This window comes from Micropterus salmoides, unplaced genomic scaffold (assembly GCF_014851395.1).
Source record: "Micropterus salmoides isolate LMB-PRFRI ecotype aquatic unplaced genomic scaffold, ASM1485139v1 Ms_hic_scaffold_18, whole genome shotgun sequence".
NCBI classification, from domain to species: Eukaryota; Metazoa; Chordata; class Actinopteri; order Centrarchiformes; family Centrarchidae; genus Micropterus; species Micropterus salmoides.
The window spans coordinates 16,175,121-16,195,800 of record NW_024040928.1 but is presented as its reverse complement, the minus strand read 5'-3'; the positions used below and the strand labels follow the sequence as shown (position 1 = coordinate 16,195,800).

Genomic DNA, 20,680 nt, shown 5'->3' with positions numbered 1-20,680 from the left:
GACGCGCTGACCTTTTTCTTTAGCACCATCATTAGGTCAACATTTCAGTTTTTCCTATACTTTGGTTTATGACTTAATACTATTGCTATTGTGAATAATAACATTCACAATAGCCTAAGCTGGGTTTTGTGTGTAGTGCTTATTAGCAAATGTTAGCATGTTAACATGCTAAATTAAGATGCTAAACATACCTGCTAAATGTCAACATGATAGTATTATCGTTGTGAACATGTTAGCATGCTGATGTGAGCTCTCCCAAAGCTGCTAGAATAGATAGACTAACTGTTAGTCTTGTTTTAAGAATAAAAATATTTATAATACTAATTACATAACACATCTACACATATTGATCACCTGTAGACTATGCGTCGTTGAAACGGTGGGAGCATTTTGCACCCTGCATAATCCACAGTTGGCCTCCTATCGCATTTCTCATTGCACTACATGTGAAATTATAGCTTTGGGGATTATTGTGTAACTGATCACTTTTACTCGGTTACAGAAAGGAATGTGGGGTTGATTTTTTTTCTGGTCTGTTCTTTTTCCTTTGGTTATGTTACTTTTAATTGCATGCGCTTGTTGTGTGGGATGTTGCAGGCTGATCTCGTGAACAGCAGGTGAAGCAGCATTTTAGATTTACTTGAAACCACAGGGAGGGGACTTGGGCGAGGATCTGTGATTTAAAATGTTCAGTCTTACTCTCCATCTTGCTCTGTCTCTGGTCCTTCTGGCATCTGTCACAAGACCTGGCAGCTGTTGCCGCTCTGAGAAAATGTGCTTCTGACAACAAGGAGAACCAGAGAGTCTCTGGACTTCCTTATTACAATAGAGTAGCCTACTGGCGGAGCATAACAAACGGCTGATTAGACAAGATAGCTGGGCAATTTCATGCTTGTACATAACGTGTTTCTTTTTATCCTACTATTCAAGTGAGATCTGTAGCACGCAGAACACTGCTGTGCACTGTGTACAACACCTGTATGTGATATGTGTGAGGGGCCATCCTAAGGCAAAACTAATTTAAATTAAGTAGTTACAGTCAGTTTCATGTTTTCTTTTTATTGTCCAGCATTTTGTCCAGATGTATGCCATGCAAAGGGCACAATATGCATCACATTTTCCCATGGCCTTTTTATGTTTTTCATTCAATTGTGCAGAGAATGCTTTGTTCACAGTCCCTATTCAAAGCTGGCTGGAGAAATGTATTGGTGGAAAGCCATGTCAGCAGGAGATACAAAGTTTCTGGGCTGTTAAAAATTCCTTAAATGTATAGTATTCACTTTTCGAAGGCAATAGTGGCATAAAAATAATCATTATGGATTTGGTCACTGCAGTCTCCAATAAGTACAGCCCTTTGATTAAAGGAATCATGTTCAAGGTTTAAACACAACTGCCTACCATATGGTCAAATTACATTAGATTACTCAAATACATGAATAACTTCCCTTATGATAAACATATTGGATTTTTAGTGATCCGTCAGTGGTGTGAGTTCATTCCTGGCAATTGTGCTCCGACAAGTGTTTTTTTTGTACTGCAATGTTTTGTTGGGAGGAGTATGTGAGGGAGAAAGAGAGAGAGACGGCGGGTGAAGAGAGGGGGGAGGCGCAGTGTTTGGAGGATTTGCTCTGTGCTCCGGGCGTTCTCTCACTCGAAAATTTTAATGGAAATAAGCTGTGTGTGCTCGCTGCATTACTTTCTGTCAGCTAGTTTTCTGTCACTCATCGACGGATTTCAATAACTTTTGGGAAACTTTTCGCCCGCTTGGACGACTTCTCCCCTCGGTGTGGTGTTTGGTGTATGCCCCGGCACAGATCCGTGCAGCACAGAGTGGAGCAGGGAAGACCCCGCTAGGAAGTTTTCAGACGAATGACCTGTTGTGGGACTGCTCAACTCTAGGCGGCTTTTCTTTTCTGTTGTGTTTTTTTTAGCATCTGAATTCGACACAAGAGTCGTAGCTGGAGTTTCGTAAACATGTCGGGGCGCAATTTACGCACTAAACTTCGGATCGTGCCAAGCAATGGTGGAGCGTTTCACCCGTGCGTCAAGGGCAACTTTCTGTAGGAGCTATTACCTTGGCACCGACCTTTTGTTTATTTCTGGTGACCAGCCCCACTCCCTGTGGGCTTTGATTAAAGCTTTGCACCAGAATTGTCTGACTGAACATAAAATACTTGAACATTATGGAAGATGATCAAGGAACCGGCGAGCCTTCCAGTGAGCCCCAGGGAGACAGCGCTGCTGCGTCCGACAGTTTTTCCCAACTGTGGACTGACGTTATGGGGATGCTGGTGAGTTTTGGGGGAGGGGTGACACGAATAGCCTATAGACTGTCATCATAGCCTCACAGATAACCGAGAGTTTTCACCCTCATCCTCAAAGCTGACACTGATTTGTCGAACGACTGATTGTGTAGCCAACTAGTCGGTGCATGCAAATCACGCATCAAAACAACTCTAGCAGTCTCCTTATATAGGCCAAATTTCAAACGCACCAGCACCCTACATGTGGTCTGGGATTCAGGTGTTTTTGCTGTAGGCTGCTAGTGGCGAATTCATATTGTTGAGTCGGTGGGACCTCAATGCAAACAGGAAACGAATGAGAATATGGTATGTTGTACATTGAACGATTAACCGTTTGTGCTGTGTGTGTATGTGTTTTGTGTCCTGCCATGTTCTCTGGCTGTTGTGCATTTGATGTAGGCTACTTCCATATTGGAGGACCTCACTTAAGCTTTACTGCTGTTACCTCAGTCCAGAGATTCAGATTTACTGGAATTTGCATGTTTGTGCCTTAAATGCTTGTGACTTTGGAGATCCTGTATATTACAATACTGCTCTTTTGTTTGGCTGCCTAAGCAGTCTTGATTTTACAGGCCATTGGATCTGATTGATGTCCAGACCAAATGTGTGGCAGTCACTTCCAGTCAGTGTAAAGACAGAGGTGTAAATTTGGTTTGGTCTGACTCTTGAGGTGTGTGTGTGTATGCAAGTGGGGGGGCTGCCCTCTGTCACTGGGTGGGAGACCCAGCCAGACAATTTTATTACATTTATTGCTTCTGAGGCAAATGTCTGCAAGGCTGTGCTCATCTTTGATGTTTTTCCCCTTTTAGCTATACACACACACACAATAGCACCAAGCTTTTTCAACTATTTTGTTCCTGATGAATATGCATCACCCATCACCAGTATTTTATGGTCAATCAGGACTTTTTTCAAATTGTCAAGGTTTGATCAAATTTGTTTACTTTTTTGCTAATGTCAACATTGTTGGAGGTCATGAACTAATTGTTACATTCATTTTAGTATTTAACTATCCCGCCAATTAACATCATGCCCCACTCTAAAGGTTATTTTGAAACCATTAGCCAACCCACCAGCTGACGTAGCACACACTCATATTATTTCAAAATCACTGACCTAAGCTTTTGTTGGGATCTTGTTCCACGTACTGTATCACTTTACATGTATGTCTTGAGTCTTTTGAAGTCTTAGATAGCTGTGATAACCATCCTTTTTTCCTACAGAACTGTTACAATTATGGATGAGAAAGATTAGAAGTGTGAAAGTATGGAACTCGATCGGCCTTCTTGGCTTTTGACAGTCAGGGTCTCTCAAAAGTTCAGCAGGTCAGTTTGTCATACTAGAACTAACTAGCACTTACTGTTTGACAACTGTGATAATGCTTGATTTGCTGTTAGTTCTCTGAAATTGAATGGATTTTTGGTGATGAGTTGCTTGAGTTGATGGCAGCTTGAGGGTGTAATTTATGTGAATAGAATGTTTTCCAGTAAAACCTGATGTCATTTATTTGCAGTATTCCTGTGCTTGTGAGCAAGTATATGCAGTATTCACTACTTTAAAGATATCTTAGATTAATTTATCAATTTATTGGCTTAAATAGTACACAATAAAAAGTAACAAAAATAGTCTTTTAAATTTCCCTTTATACTGACCTTTATTCCTAACAATATGCTCAGGCTACTTTCTGTAAGCCCCATATGAGGTGAATATCCTGAGCACAATGAACACCATATCTATATAACCATTGCTCTGTGACTTTCAATGGCTTTTGTTTTGCTCTGGAGCCTATATGGGAATGCCCATTAAAATTTGGATACGCCCTGTCTTTGAGGTTAGCCATACACTGCAACATGTTGTGGAATGTGTTTTAGTAAGAATACCTAAGTAAGCCAGTCATTTATTTGTGGTTGAAGCCGAGTAAATAGTCCTTGAGCTAATTAAGAGTCAAAGGCAGTTTAGGATGGTATGGGGCAGGAGCTGTAGCTCTTCTAAGCTCTTGGATTTACAGATGTCTAATGGGGTTTTGCTTCTAGTCCCACCTCACTTCTGGAGACATGAGGGTTTTTCCTCAGAGCTGAACGCTCTTTAGGAAATGTTAAATGAGCCCCATTAAAACTGCCTGACTGGAAGCGGAGAATTCTGTCTCAGTAGTGTGTGTGATGTTTTTTGAGGTGTGCATCTGGACAGCCTTTAAGATCTCTGTAACAATCCATTCCAGTTCCTCTCCACTGCACCTCCTTTTGGCAAATGTTCTATGAGTCTGTAGGGTTCAGGTTTATCTGGAATAGCTGCAGTATTTCTCAATGCAATCTAGAGGAGAGACAACGCAGATTTTAAGACATAAGGGCAAGCTTTTAATTGTGCAATTCAGTAGTCTAGATGATTTGATTACAAACCCGGACAGCTGAAAGTCATCCATTTATCCCTCTTTGCTCCTTTTGAAAGAAACCTCTCATCTCGTTTTTGCTTGAAAGGTCATCTTGAGCCAAGACCTTGTGAAAATATTTTACTTGCCTGCAGGGAATCTGTCTCTGTTGGAAGAGAGTTTTGTGGTGTTTCAAACAGCGTGGGTGGGAGTTTGTCCATTTCTCCATTTTTGAACCTAAGGATTGGATACTGCTCTCGAGACACAAACCATTATTGATTGTGTCTGGGAAGCATATGGTTAGATGATTTGGTCCCAATGTGCTTCCTTCCACATAGCACTTCATACAGAGTGGCAGCATATGGTTCAGTCCTTTTCCGCCAAATCATGGTTGCTAGGCCACTTTATATCTTTGCCAATAATGTTCTAACACAGTCTATCATATCCTAATTTTGTCTTTTGTTTCCCAGTCCGACTCAGCTCACTCCTGCTTTGCTCCCCCTCCCTGACTGGTCTCATTATTGAGGTCACATAGAGATCTGGCAGGTTTCCTCTCCTGGGATGGCAAAGCACTGTTCTCCTGAAGCCACGGATATCCTCAGGAAGCCCTCTAACAGGGTGGGCTATGCCCCCTGGCCTCACCTTCCTCGACAGTCTTCCCCCATTGGCTCCCAAGGCCAACACTACATCTTTTAGTCAGCCTTCTACTTGCTGTGTTTTGCGGAATTCCCCACTACAGTAGATCCAACATTTTTGTAGTTGGATGATGCAGTATGACACATGAGCTGCGCTTTCTTTTCATCCACCTGTCCTCCCTTATCTTTTCCCACATTTCTCACATGTGACTTCATTTCATTCTCCTTCTGGTCTGTTTTCTATCATCAGTTGGCAGCACAGTGACACTACTGTACCAGTCCAGGAAAAAAATGGGGATGGTCAAATGGTTGGTGTTGGTGGAGCTGGGGGAACTGGGTGGAGTAAAGGATAGATTACTTGCTATTACTTTGATGATGATTTGTGTGTTGGACAGGCGATCTCTCGCAGGTTGGGTTTAAGATGATGACTCAGGATGAATGTGGACAGTTCTCTTGGTTCAGTCCTTGACAAAGCATTAGTACAATACAGCACAATACAAGACAGTTAGTAGCAATTCCAACCTGCTGCACCCGTCTTAATGTTGCATAGCAAGTGAAAGTGATCATACTACTGACGTTCTAGCATTACATCAGATACATGGTTCTATTGTTAACTGTTGTCATTGTTCCTGTAGACACAAGGCCAATCCTGTAACAATAGTTAAAACCATGTACACTGCCATTCAATCCCAACACAAGTGAGCCCCTTTATGATGGTGCTGTCAGGAATGTGAGCCCAAAGGATAGACCGAAACAAACATGTTAGGCCGCCTTTTAGCCTTTTAGAATGTCTTTCTCTATGGTTATTATAAATTAGCACTTTCTTTGAGATACTTTGCAACATCTAACATGATGTGGAAAGCAGGAATTGAGTGTAAATTGATTGCAAGATTAGTTGTGCGCCTTGGCAGGGATTCCTAAGCACGAAAGGAGACCCAAGTTATCAGTGCCTTGCATGCTGGCTGTGGAATTTTCTAATAACTTTGCAGGAGACTGGTTTTGTGGTGTGTCGTTCAGATGTTCTGTCTTGAAAAAAAAAAAAAAATGTCACTTCAGCTGTGGACTGCACATTCTTGGCAATGTGTTTATCTGAAATAATAGAAAGTACAGCTAACAACCTAACAACAAAGTATTTATGAAATACAAAAATGAACAGTGAACTGGGTCCTTTTGGAACCGGGTCTCCAACCCTAGACACATTAGAGCAATCACTTTTAATGAACATGTCTAGCCAACAACACTATTTAGAAAATTTATGTATAGAACATGTTATGCTGTATTTCGGTGCAATAGCAGACTCCGGTCTGTGTTAATGGTGACAGTGGCTGATTTATAATGACCTGACTGAATGTCTGAAGAGACAACTTCTGTGGAAGAATGCCAGGGATGCCATTGCCATGAGATTCAGAGGATGGACTATATTTATTATATATCTGAATTCTGACATGGATGCTAACTATCTCCATCACTCCAAAGCAATCTTTCCTCAATACTGTGTAAATCACTTGGTAATGGCTCAGTAGCAATCGTATCATGCATTTCTGAAATATTTATCCAGTGTGGTGCAATGCCAGTAATTTGCGTTTTTATGGTGGAATGACATGGCAGCCGCTATTTCACTGTGATTGTGGCTTTTACACAGACTAGCACTTCTCACAAGTGTCTTCTTCAGCAGTGTGCCATAACATTTCTCAGTACCTTTTCCCTGTTCTGAATTGTGCAAAGTTTTGGAACAGAAATGACATGCAACACGGTTTTGTTCACTGAAGTCTGACAAATTGCAGCTGCACATTGGGAGTAGCCATCTTGATTGAGCAAAAATCTTGGGCTTGAACAGTAAATAACACTTGCACACTCTTTACTGTTAATACACACAAACTCACTCGCACATTTTTGCTTGGGTGTTGTTTTTTTTGTATGACTATTGTTCGAGTCAAAACTGGGAGTTGGCCTCCCTCACATCCAGGGTGGAGAAGCAGTTACATCAGCTGAAATGCTATTAGTTTCGATTTCACATACCTCCATGAATCAAGATGTGTTTTATTATTCTGGTTAATCCATTTCTAAATTGATTTCAAAGGATATTTTTAGAGGGAGAATTGTTTTAGGGTTTTTTATGTGACACAGAGACCAGTATGCTTTCCGGGTCAGGTAAGCTGTGGGGGATTTTAATACACATCTATAGAATCTCTCTTATACATGTGGATTTTTTTCTTCCCAGACTCCAGATGTTTTATCCTCCTCTCACCCCACAGCTGCCCTAGTCAGTATCCCACAAATCATCTCTTGTCCAGCCTCCACCCCCAGCCCCCTGCCTACATTTCCAAACTGGATGTGTGGACCACTGTCAGATCTCCTCACCTACACTCCCACATTGACAGATAATCTCTAAAATGTGGACTAAATGCTCACTCATCTGTTGAGACACACACATACACACACAGCCGATCTAACAGTTGATTTACCTTTCTTAACACGTTCTCTCACCCGCCGCAATTCTCCCAAAGAATTTTGCTCTCTTTTTCACTTGTTTTCATGTGTTGTCTCATAGTGGATATACATAACTGAGCATATGCAGTATCACTTTACAAGGTGGTGGTGGAGGTCAACTGTGTTGGACCCACATGAGCAATTGCCACTGGTGAATGGGAGGAATCCCAGTTATCTACTCACACACGTGAGTGTTTCCACACACGTGGATGCATTCAGTCACAGACACTCCTCAGTCTTAGAACGTCAGCTTTACCTGTCAACAGCTGAGGTTTACATTCATTGTTCCTGTGGGAGTGGGGGGGGCAGAAAAGTGACAGCGCTGATTAATTAATTCTGCCACCATGGCAATAGTTGGTGTAATCTCAGGTCAGGGTTCATTTTTATCTTCTGGATATGGCTAAAGGATAAGCACAGTCATGGCATGTGAATGGTGATTAAAATTTCCTGGGGTTCTGTAATGAGAGAGTGCTTTCAGTCAGTGTGAGGAATGAAGGGGAAAGCATAGTGTCGGCTCAAGGAGTGCTCCCTCTGGGAATCTCGAACCTTATGTCTGGCCAAAACAGGATTTCTCAAGTAATGAGAGTGGGAGGATAGATCAGAGCGAGCCAAACTGGATTTTTGAGACAGAACATTTGTTTGTACATTGAACACAACATCACTAACAATCAGGAACTTCTCTTTCATAACTCACTCCACTGAGCTGTGTTGTATACTATTGGCCTGTCTCAGTTTGTTTTGGTCCAATGTTTTTGAAATCTCTTGCATGCATGTGTGTGCATGCTAATATGTGTCCACAGGGTCCCTATGCCCCTGTGTGTGTATATGTATGTGTGTGGCACACTCAACTCACACTCACAGTGATCCATTCATTTGTGGCCTGGCACCCTAATAGGGAGTCCGGTTGAGAAAGACAGAGACTGAGAGAGACTGTTCGGACCCTGAACAGTGACTCAATGCTAGCTGTCTGCCTGGCACAGATTAGATCAACACTGATGAATATTCAACAGTTGGCCATCATTACCAGAATGGCCTACATTTTTACCAAGGCAAGAGATGAGAGTTGGACTCTCACATTGTACAAAAGAGATTGCTCTATGTCCTGCAAAAATTATAAGGGGCTTAGCTAAGCAAAGTTTTCAGATTTCTTTTTTCTGGTCATGACTAGTTAGCTGGATAACTGCATTAACTACAGCACAGATGATTTGTTTTCACATCAGTCTATATTTGAAACCTGAAATGTGGACTAATGTAAAAGTAACTGATCCCAGCTAACTTTATAATCTTTCTTTATGATACAGGCCCCTGTGTTGACAGTTTGACTTCTTTTCATAGAACCCAAGTTTTGAACCTGCTACACTATTAACATTTCTAAAATGAACTTACAGAACATTATATCCAAAGAGCATTCCATTATGTAAGGTCTTTACTGTTTGGAGCACTGCTTCCTCCCTCAATCCTAAACACCATGTCTTCCACACAAAGACAGGAACTGTGCTGATCTAAACTACAGCTAAGCGGAAGAGTTTGGTTTGGAGTTTTGTGAACGTCTGATGAGGTAAAGGGCACCCTTGATATGAGCCTCGATAAAGACAAAACCCAGGATCAAATCATGGCTGGCCAAAGACACTCACTGAATGGGACTTGATATTTTTAGGTTTTTCTGTTTGTATGGAGTGTGTGAGTAGACTGGTGAACAGAAAAAACAACACTACTCTGTACATGTGTGTTTTACTGGTTTGCTGTAGTTGCACCAGCTTTTAAACTAGCGGAACCACCCATATACAAATTCTTAAATTTTGTTCCCATCTTCTGTCGAACAAACAAAATATTCAGTTAACACATTAAACCTGTGAGGCAGTGTTGGAAATGGTGGTGTGTGAGTGATTACGTTTGTATCCCTGTGCCACCCTTAAGCCATGCCGGGTTTACCCAAATGCATGCCTGTAGGTACCTTTTATACACCACTAATTGTAAGTGTATGTGACAGTGGTTTTATAAAGCTGGTAACTGGAGAAGATGGAAGGGCATGTTTGTTACACAGTGTACTAGCTTGATCAGGCTTTTTCCTTTCCTGAGGCACTGGTGGGATGTTGTATTTACTGTATATGCAAATTAATGAAAAATGGAGTTCAGAAAAAGATTTAACAGAAACAGTTTTTCTTTTGTGTTGCTAGTTTTGCTGTTACAATAACAAATTCTCCAAATGGAGTTTTTATGATAACCCCCACCCCTTACCCCTGTAGAATTAGATTATCAGCTTTTCTTTGTCAGGCTGTTATAGTTCCCTGGCTAAACCATTCCCTCTCTTCCTCTGTCCAGGATGGTTCTCTGGGCAACATAGATGACCTTGCCCAGGAGTACTCGGAGTACTACAACACCTGCTTCAGTGACGTCAGCGACCGCATGGAAGAGCTGCGCAAAAGACGAGTCTCCCAAGAGCTTGACATGGTAAACGCAAACTTAAACACCTATAAACGAAGGGGAAAAAACTTGCTTAGCAACATTGTTTGAGCAAAAACAGCTGTCAGCCACAACATTTCTCACTCTCTACTCAGTTTACATGCCTTAAAATGACTTTGGACAAATGATTTTTTTTTTTTAGCAAATCCTTTAATAATGACCCTAAAATCCCCCTTTCAGAATGGTCTCAGCTTCACTGAGTGTAATTTCCACAATGTTAGCCAACAACCTGGCAAGGATCAACGGCAACAGAACGCACATGAATGTGTTCTAAAGGTTGAGACTTTCCCCAAAGGCGGTATGCCTTTTCTGGATGTGAATGCAGTGGTGTTCTGGAGGTCCATGTGGGGGGTGTTTGGGGGTCCTTTTCACAAGGATGTAGGGTAGTGGGGCACCCCTTTGGTTGCCAAGCTGCACACAAATGTATGAAGGAATGCTGCTGGTGCTGTTACAGGGCCTAGCTTTGTGCAGCACACTACCCAGTAGGTCCACAAAAAAGTGTTGAGTGTTATGCTAACTTCATAATTGGCCTATGACTTATTCATGGTGAATTTAATTGGTTTGAACCCTTATCATTTGTGCTCAATTTCCAAAACAAATAGATGTGAAAAATAGCCACTTTGTTGTTGTTTTTCTGATGTAGGCTGGCTGCTACTCTACAATATAGATGTGCTTAAAAAAAACAAATAGTGTAATGAGCCATTTAGGTGTCACACATATAATTGTACTGCCTGACAAAATAATGATTCAGTTCTCCCCCCACAGATTTAGCTGTTACTGATATTATGTTACCTCGGCTTTTCTTATTTATCCCCTGTCCAAATTGTCTCTGCTCATATATTTTTGTCCGTCATTACTGGTTTTCCAGCTTAATAGGAGACCCCTTTTGCTTGAAGGCACCCAGCCATGTGGTTTTGGTTGGGCTGACAGGTATGGCTTAGATGGATATTTGATTTATTGCACTCTTCTGTTTTAATGACTTTAGGCAGACATGATGTTCTCACAGCTTTGAGGAGATGCTTAGTTGCATTTAGCATCTGATCATTGGTTACGTGTTCTCTCTGTGTGGCCATTCTCTATAGTTTTCCATCAGGTGAGTTTCGCAGGGTAATGTGGATAACCTCTGGACACTGTATAGTTTCGGAAGGTTTCATCCTGAGGGGATAAAACAGGGGGAGAGGAAGCAATCAAGGCAGACTTTGCAGCCCATGCGTAAGAAGAGAGAAAAAGAGCTGACTGGGCCCAGAGCCTGAAGCCAAGCACAGGAGGAGGATAAGGATGTGAACAGAGGAAGAAGAACAGAGGAGGATGAGGGGAATGAAGGGAAATGTGAGAGCCTGCAGCTGCCCTGCTACTCAACTGCAAAGTTTGGCACCAAAATATAGGAGAGAAAAACATGAAGGAATGAATATGGGTCAGACAACACCTTATTGAGAGATCTCAAAAGCGCAGTATCAACCCACGCTATATGGATTGAACTTTGCCTTGCATTTCAGTGCAATCCTTTTCTTGGTTTGCGGAATATTCAAGTCTAGATCAGCCTTTTCTATACCAAGATACCAAGGGTAAGAGTAGGTTAGGGCAAAATTCCTCCTCTTATATTGTAATATTGTTTCAATACAGTACTTCTAACATGGATCTTTGGATGATCTGTAAAACAAGAGCAAAAAAGCGAAATACATTTTGAAAGTAACACACGAGAGGACTGGGATAAGGACAGGCGGAATGGACACCCAGTCACAAAGAAAGTAGTTAAATGACTATTATATCTTGTGAAGTGCACCTCCCTTAGGACCAATAGGGGATGGTTAGAGAAGGTCACAATGAGCCATGTTAATGGGGATGCATTTAGAAAGGGGCACTCCTAGGGGACTTGGCCTTTGGGGAAAGACCTGCCTCATGTAAAGGTTACAGGATGATGAGTGATGCAATCATGTCTGCACAAGAACCACTTCCTCTCCTGTCATTGTCTTTCTTTTTCTCTCGACACCAAATTTATAGGTCAGTTCTTTTCTATTTTTGACAAATCTCACGTCTCTCCACTGTAACGTTTTTGGACCAAGGTAACACAGCCACTCCAAATCCACTATGGTCAGGAGGTATGCGACTTATGGGGCAAAGGTCACCTTAGCTTTGACCGTCTGTGGTTTTCACATTCAAAATACATGAGGAGGCAGAAGTCAAGATAAAGGAGCTGCTGGACAAGGTCAAGCATGGTGCCAACAAATGATGACTGTCTGAATCAAAGTCTGTGTATGTTAATTTTTCTACTAACGACACATTTGCCAATTTGCATTTATAAAATTCCCACAAGAAAGCCCCAGTGTCTACAGTTTAGCTGTGGTCAGCATGGTGTCACCAAAGAGAAAGAAGAAGCCCTCTTATTTAGGTTTCTGTTCTCCAAAGTATTCTCGAGTTGACTCTTATTTCAGCAACAGTATGGAATTTTTTTAATAGGAACCTTTTGGTTTCTTTTGGGGCATTTTGGCTCTTTTTTTTTTTGCGAAATCATTTCTTGTAACACTAACATTTTTACAAAAATGTGTGGAGCTTAACAGTTGTGTTTGTTTTCACTTGCACAATGTGTCTGCCAGTTCTTATGGGGCCTCTCAGTTGGCTGTCTGTTGTGGTAAAATGTGGAGCTCTCCTATTTAGGAGCTGATGATGGAGGCTCTCTGAGATGTACCCACTTCCTGACTGGTCTCTGCTGGATTGTTCCTCTACATCTTCATGTTAGTTTTATGAGTAGCGGGACAAAAGGGGTTAAACAAACATCCCCGTTTGGGAATGTGACCTATGGATTAGAGCTACCATGGACGGCTTCAGTGAGTACTAGGATGGCTTTCACTGGCGTGCTGATTTGGTGATGCAGGAAATTGGTGGAATTAATAGGAACCATTCTCTGACTCCTGAATGGCAGCTTTGCATGATTCAAAGTTCAAAAAAATTATTTTCTGTCTTATACTGGCTCTTCATGTAGGCCTTCATTTCAGCCTCTGTCTGAAACAAGCTGATTATGTCTCTTTAAGGCTCCCCCTCTCAAAGCCCACTGTCTTCTGATTGGCCAAGACCTGAGGCATGTTACTAAGCTTGTTGTCACTGAGTGGTACAGACTGACCGAGCGTTGCTGTGCCTAGCTTGATGAAGCAAATGACATATATGGAATGATGTCGTAGAACGGAGCCGTTGGTTGAAAAAGCAGTTCACAACAGAGCGTTCACAACAGGAGGAAATCTGAGGTTTTTGCTCACAGGGATTTCTTTTAAATACATAATCTCATTATTTGAAGCTTTGGACATGTTTAACATGAACATCCAACATTTTAGATAAGTTATAAAATATGGAAAAGCATAATAGGTCTCCTTTTAATAGAGCTTGGAGTCCAGCAACTTAAACATAATGTTTTTTCAAGAGACAAGTCACTTAAAGGTCAGGCCAAAGGGTGAAAGTAAAGATTTAACTGCAGAGTGAGTGATATTTAGAGAGCTTACTGTTATTTCATATATCTTTTGCATTTATTATATCGGAAATACTTAAATACCAAAATCACAAACGGTAGATAATTATAGATGTAATTCACCTATACATTTAAGATCCATCCTTTTAGCAGGCCTATATTTTGGATAATTGCTTGTGTAATTGCTGTCGATTTAATTTGTATAATTAAGTATATAATCTGTCTTGTCTCTTACATCTATTTATCAAATAACAAAAACCTCAAGAATGATTCAGTCCATTGGAAATAACAGGGTGTCCTATCTTATATGCAAATAAGACTGTGTTTACTTACATATCATTTCATTTCCATACTTTAATTACAGAGATTAGAAGTTTTTTCATCGTCCTTTTTGGTTCTACGGAGGTTTGTAGGATTGCTTTTTTTTCTAGATAATGTACTTTTCTTTTTTCTTTTAGAGGTGGGCTAGGAGGTATAGATATTGCTGGCTTTTTTGTTTCATCCTGAGTGATTTTAAGTCTTCAAATAAATTTGATCTATATTGTAGATAATTATGTGAAAATTTAGGCTATTAATCAGATCTTTACTTCAACACTGTAGTTGCTACTGAAGGTGAAAACATGCAAAAACATTGACATAGAAGCTACAAGAGGGATCCCGTAGGCGTGCAGAGACTGGTTGGTTGGGTGGATAAGGTTGGGTGGATAATTTTTTATAGCCACTGGAGGAAAACATCAAACTAGATATTAGAAAGTTTTCCAAACCACAGCGATGGAACAGAAGAAGCACATCAAATATAAATCAAGCGGGATCATTTTGGAATTTGTAGTTGTCTGGTGAACCTTTTAACACATCTCTGTAAACCATAATGGGACATTGCAGCAGTATATGTGGTAATATTTTAATATTTTGAAAGTTGCAGACAAATAAGGAGGTCTTGATGATTAAATCCTGAAATGCTTTGGTCAAAATCTCACTGTCTCACTGTTAACTTCATAATTGAACGCTTTTGACACAAACGCCTCAGCTGTTGTCAGATTGATTTGATAGCCTCAGGAATGCTCTGTAATGGTTTTGTAGCTGAGTAGCTTGACATTTGGAGGTCAAGACTCAAGTACAGACTTGTGTTTTGTTTTGCCATGAGGTGAGGAACAGCGGTTAGTGTGCTAATGCCTGCATGAAGTATGTTCAAAGTGGGTCAGTTCAGCTGGGTTAAAACTACAGCGTAGAAGAAAGACAAACTGTCATGAATTCTGCTGCTTGTTTGTCCTTCCTACCTCCAGGCTTTTGCTTAGAAACGTGGCAACTGAACATGCTCAAACAGCAGCCTTTGTTGTCGTAAGATTACTTTCAAATGATGTTGGCATAGCTCCATTATTGGCATAACCCTTGTGGAAAGCAAGTGGTATATTTGTAATTTTATTGTATGAATTATTTGTCCGCGTTGAGATTGTGACTCTGTCATTGGAATTTGTAATAACTTTGGTATTTGTCTTGAAATACCAAAACAGTGATGATCCACAGGGCTTAGGAATGCCCTACACTGAAGAAGCACGCAAGCCTATGCTGCAAGTATGCACGTACACACACATGCACACTCTCTCAAGCCTTCTGGAAAGCAAACTTGCAGAGGTGTTACTGAGTGCGCTAAAGGTTTTTTGTTTCTCACAAATTAATTTAGCCATTAAGCAGTTGTGTGTGTGTGTGTGTGTCTCTCTTCCTATGAGATCTTCTAAATGAGCCAGTCCTGCAGTCTTCGATGGTATCATACCGGTCCCACCAGTAACGTCTTTTTGATTCTTCCAACAAGCTGTCCAGTTGGTGCCTGTCTCTCCACATGCGCAGTCCTACCTAGCAACCTCTTGTTCGCCCGCCCAGATTCTCCCAACCATGCCAGTTGGCGTACCTCCACTAAGCCACCTGGTCTCTCTAGTTTTGCTGCATATCCGCCTACATTTGCCTCTGAGGTTGGCAGTAACGCCACTGTGGTGGGCTTTGCAGTCATGTTTCTACTAAACTGCTGCTATTTCACACTCATCTGTATTTATACCCTGTCCTTGTCTTGTCCTGCAGCAAAGTCCTGCAGCTAGCTGTAGTTTCCGGGTTTATGAAGGAAAGCAATGTGGTGCTTGGAATTACAGTCACTTTACAGGACCTTTTTAGATGTGGTGGGGTTCAGTCGTTTCAGATGCTTCCCTGTCTGCAGACAGAGCAGTCTTTATTAGTCGAGGCTCTCCCTCATATGCTCCCTTAACTGCTTTCTCTCTCGCTCTCTCGTATTTTAACTCAATTGAGTCACGCCTAAGTAATCAGAGTCTTGCATTCACATCACACTTGCACATACATACACACTGAGTGAATTGTGCACAAAGCTTACCCTATGGACATCTGGAGGGAAAAAGGCATGCACATTGACACGCATATTTCAGGGCAAGTAGGGCAGTATTTCAAGCTGATGCTGGTAAGTTCATGTAAAGGATAGCATACCCCCTCTGGGGGTGTGTTGTGAGATCGAAGTCTTGCACACGCATACAGAAACCCCCTCAAAAGTGCATCAGTTTTTTGTTCTCTTTCAGAAACTGTTTCAGTTACGCTGGCGACTTCTTCACTGTTCACTTTTGCTTTTCTGTAAGCTGTGCACAAGTCTGACAGAAGTCCAGGTTTACCTTGGGAAGCTTTTATGCAGATTTTCTCTCCACATCCTACACTGTGACCAATTCATCTCACAGATCTGCAGTGAAAGGCAAACAGGATGTAGGTTTTGTTTGTTTGTCGCTGATCTTCCCCTGATCTTTTTGCCCTCTCACCACCCCCTTCATCCATGTCAGAGATGGCACGCACAGACAGGGAGTGAAGGAAAGCTGAGGAGGAGTAGGATGAACAGAGAGCTGCTTTGTGGTTCTGTCTCTTAGGAGCTCTGTCTGAGGAAGTGGAGGCGAGCTGAGTGTATGTGTCTGTGTGTGTGTTTGTGTAGGTGCTCCTTGGTTTGGGTGTTTATATAGGTTTATGTCTGTGGTGGCATGTATTTGGCTCAGGGCCTGTGTCTGGCTGCATATTTTTTGTGTCCATGTGTGGTGTGTTTGCCAGGCTGACGATGTGGCTGTGTGTTGTTTTTTTGTTTGTTTTACAACCAGTTGGTTTGGTGCCTGTAGTTATCCATTGGCGAGACTGGCATATCTCTCCTGTCACTGCAGTCCGGAGGAGCCACCAAAGAGGATCTGATAGCAAAACCAATCTGCCATGACCTTTGTGAAGTGGCGTTTGTGAATGCATGAGAGCACACACCTTGTTCCTTCTTTATGTGGGTTTTTTGGAGTATACCCACATTATTATGCACCGTGCAGTTCAAACAGAGCTGACTGCCAAAGCTGTGCTTTTTTAAGGGATAGATGTGGTGTTCTTTCTCTCACATAAGCTCTGTCTCTGTAAGAAAAAGGCATTCAGGTCCTTCCCAGATTTTTCTTATGCACAACCTGGCAATGTAATGAGACCAAAACCTGTACCTCTGTAGGTCTGGTAGATTAAGATTTTGTGACCTTAGTCAGGTACCTGCTCTCTGACTTATGGGAATCACATATTCCCTAGGATGGACAAATTGTTTTCAGAGCTCTTCTGACTTGATTTACTTTCTAAAGAAACATCCAGACCTGTGCCTCTGTCTGTTTGATGACTGTAACAGACAAATAAATAAACTGGCAAATGGGCTAGGAGGACTTGTAGTGCTAAAGTTAGCGTTAAAGATAAAGCCAGACAGACTGTCTCACTGACATCATTACCGCCTGCCTTCAGTTGATTACTGTTGTCATAAGTGTAGGGTTCAGGCTAATTTTGAGGCTTTTAGCCACCTCAGCACTAAAGGTCTTCTGCTCATATGACCTGCAGGCTACAGGCTCTTAAAGACCTCTTAAAGGAGGTTATGTCACTTTTAAGTTCTTTAACTATCAGCCACTGACTCATACTTACAAGATGAGTGTGGAAGGATTGTAATCCCGTGCTCAAAGCCCATTCAAAGAAAGGGGGGGGGGGGGGGAAGGTTAAACTACATGTCACTCTGATTAGGAACCATGACAAACCAAGTGTAGGAAGAAAAAGCAGCTTGCTGTGACTGTTATCTTAAAATCTAATGTCTGGGTGTGGAGATAGAGAATGATGTGCATTTCTCAGAAACAACTCATTTCCTAATCCTGCTCTATATTTGGGAAACTCCAGTTTCAATTACTCTTTTCTTCGTGCAATTTTATGGTTTTAGGAAGCCAGTCACCTAGCATCATAATCTTCTGATCTAACCTACTTGGCTGATGTCATCTCCAAGGCCGCTGCCAAGCTAATAGACTAGAATTTCAACCCTGCCCTATCTGTTTTGTTGACATGTATTCAGTAGTCTTCAGCCTTGACAAAACAGACATAGCTAAGATGTTTTCTCGTATGAGAGTAATAACACTTAGTGGTATACCAGGGAAGTTTTTGTGTTAACCAAATTCAGCAACAGTCCTATAGAGGAACAGAGAACACAATATATTAGGGTATGTGTTATTAACATCCATATCCTTGAAGCTAATTTTACACCCTACTTAATTAGATATTATAGGCAGATTCTACAAAAATAGAAATGGCAATATCAGCATTTGCATCATGAGAAGTTTGCTGCAAGTATGCTGTATTGCTTAATATACAAAAAGAAAATAGAAATAGGAACCACTGTGTTGACACTTCCTCAAATATATGAAAGCAACGAGGTCAGCTCTCCTTAATATTATCTTCACTAAAGAATACGGTTGACTAACCTCCTCTGTAAACTCATTCCCATGCCCTTTATAGTCTGCGTACTATTCTCCAGCCTGCCACATGTATGAATTACTATTTTCACGAAGTCACAATTTATGTGCTGCCCTTTTGCCTCCTTTTGCTATTTTAGTATAACAGAAGCAAGTAATAGGGGCTTAGTTGTCCTTTTGTTACCCTCTAGCTCATGTCAGAAGGATTAATGACACATAAACAGTAAAGCCACAAATTTCTCATTGCGCAGTGAGCAAGAAAATTACCTCTAGAAATCAACAATGGTTACATGATGGTAACCTCAAGTTTAGAGATTCAGGCGGGTGAGTCCCTGGTCCATATTTTGAAGGTCTGTTCACAACCCTCAAGCAAAGTGCTGACCCCATTTGTTTCTGCAGTGCCTAATATCCCACAGTACAAGACTGTTAGCATTGGGCTTGTCAGGGACTTGTGTAATCCCCTCCATGAGAGTTCAAAAGCACTCAAGAACACACAAACTATACACTTGGCCAATCCCTCAAGGCCGTTCGCTGGCTTTAAATATCACGTGCTGCAGGTTAAAATCTAAGATCCAGACTTGTTGTGATTGTGTAGTCCCCGTGTCTGCCTGTAGAAACATTTTGGTTTGAGGCACATCTGGATATGCTATGATGAAGACACCTGCTTTAGACATGCAAGCATTAGCCTTGTGTAACTGTGAAAACAGCCCTGACAGGAATTGTTGGCTGGGGAAGCCAAGCAACATTTTGAAAGTAAAGAGTGGTTAAAAATTAATCTATTTTCCACTGTTTTTTTTACAACCTTTTGAGTAGTTTGTACCTTAAATGCATAACCAAAGTCTAGAAATGCCATTTCCATATAGGCCAGTTTGCCCTTATGTGCTGTTATTTCATTTATTAATGGCATTCTGGATTCTACAGATCTGATGCAAATCCGCAGGTGTTGCCCTGTGTGCACCTACGTCACTGGCTCTGTGCTTTTGTCATGTCTTGTTCTACTGGAAAAGCCAAGACTTTACTAGGATCCTCCATTATACTCAGCAACAGTGAAAACAAGAATTGCAGGTTTGGGTACCAACTGCAAGACTTGACTTGTTGAGTTATCTATGGGTGGGTTGTTGGCCATACACGTGCCTGTGTTTGTTTTCACTGACACACAGGTGTGTCTACATGAACCTGACTTTCCACATGAGGGCATTGTTAAATTACCTTTTTTTCCCCATTAATAAATCTAATGATTAATAAATCATTAGTAAATTATTTTACGTTTCTAGTCTTCTCACTACAGTGCATATGCCCTTGTGTTATTAAGTGATTGATCTTTGACACTGACATTTGATCTTGTTTCTTGTCTCTTTCCTGTCATTTTTTTCAGGAGAAACAGGACACCAGCAGCACATCGCTGCAGCTCCGCACTGAGATCCAGGTAGGCAGAGAAATTATGTGCACAGAACAGTGTCAGTTTTACATAATCTAAAAAGTAATTCTGACATATGTCTCTTTTTCTTCTCTGTCCTCAGGAATCATTAGGCTTCAGCAGTGAGGTGTCCACTCCAGAAACAGACAGAAAGTACGTTGTTTTCCACTTTATCCCTGTAACTTGTGACCGGAGCCAGTGTGCAACCATGAAATATGCTTGGATTGAAATGTGAGTCTGTTGCATGTCTAAACAATCTGCAGCGCAGCCTGCGTCTGGATCGCATCAAACCGTACATGCTGGCGCAGAAAATCATGGATCACACTTAGCCTTTCTGCAAATTCACAGCTAAAGATGGAGAGAGACAAATGGAAGTACACACACATCTATATGCAGTTCATGTGATTAATAGATCTCTTATGTGACAACTTGTACAAAAGGTCTCTGACCCTGCCCATGGGGAGTAGAGGTCAGCTCCTTGGAAAACTTGGATGGATGAGTGTGATGGTGTGTGTGAGTGAGCAGTTGACACAGGTTTCAGCTTATGTTCCAGTATACTGTTGCAGTAAATTAAGAGAAATACTATATATCCCAACATAAGAAGGAATTTTGACAAAAAAGACAGTCAGTTTTATTTCATCATGTCAACAAGATGTCAGTGGACTATTTCTTGACTTCCTGGAGTCGTAATGTGAGGTTGCCAATCAACCAGAGACTTCAGGGAGTCACTTTGCCCAAGAAATACTTGTGCTGTGGTTGCTGGCGGTAGCTTCAA

The 20,680-nt window shown here is 41.4% G+C and overlaps 1 protein-coding gene across 1 annotated transcript in view; it reads left to right on the top strand.

Annotated features, from left to right (window-relative positions):
* The window catches only part of sash1a (SAM and SH3 domain containing 1a), a 163,595-nt gene that overhangs the window by 110,775 nt on the left and 32,140 nt on the right, over positions 1-20,680 (top strand). The window contains 3 exon segments of the mRNA XM_038726241.1: positions 10,116-10,244; positions 19,864-19,914; positions 20,009-20,058. Of these exon segments, the coding sequence (XP_038582169.1) occupies positions 10,116-10,244; positions 19,864-19,914; positions 20,009-20,058 (230 nt within the window).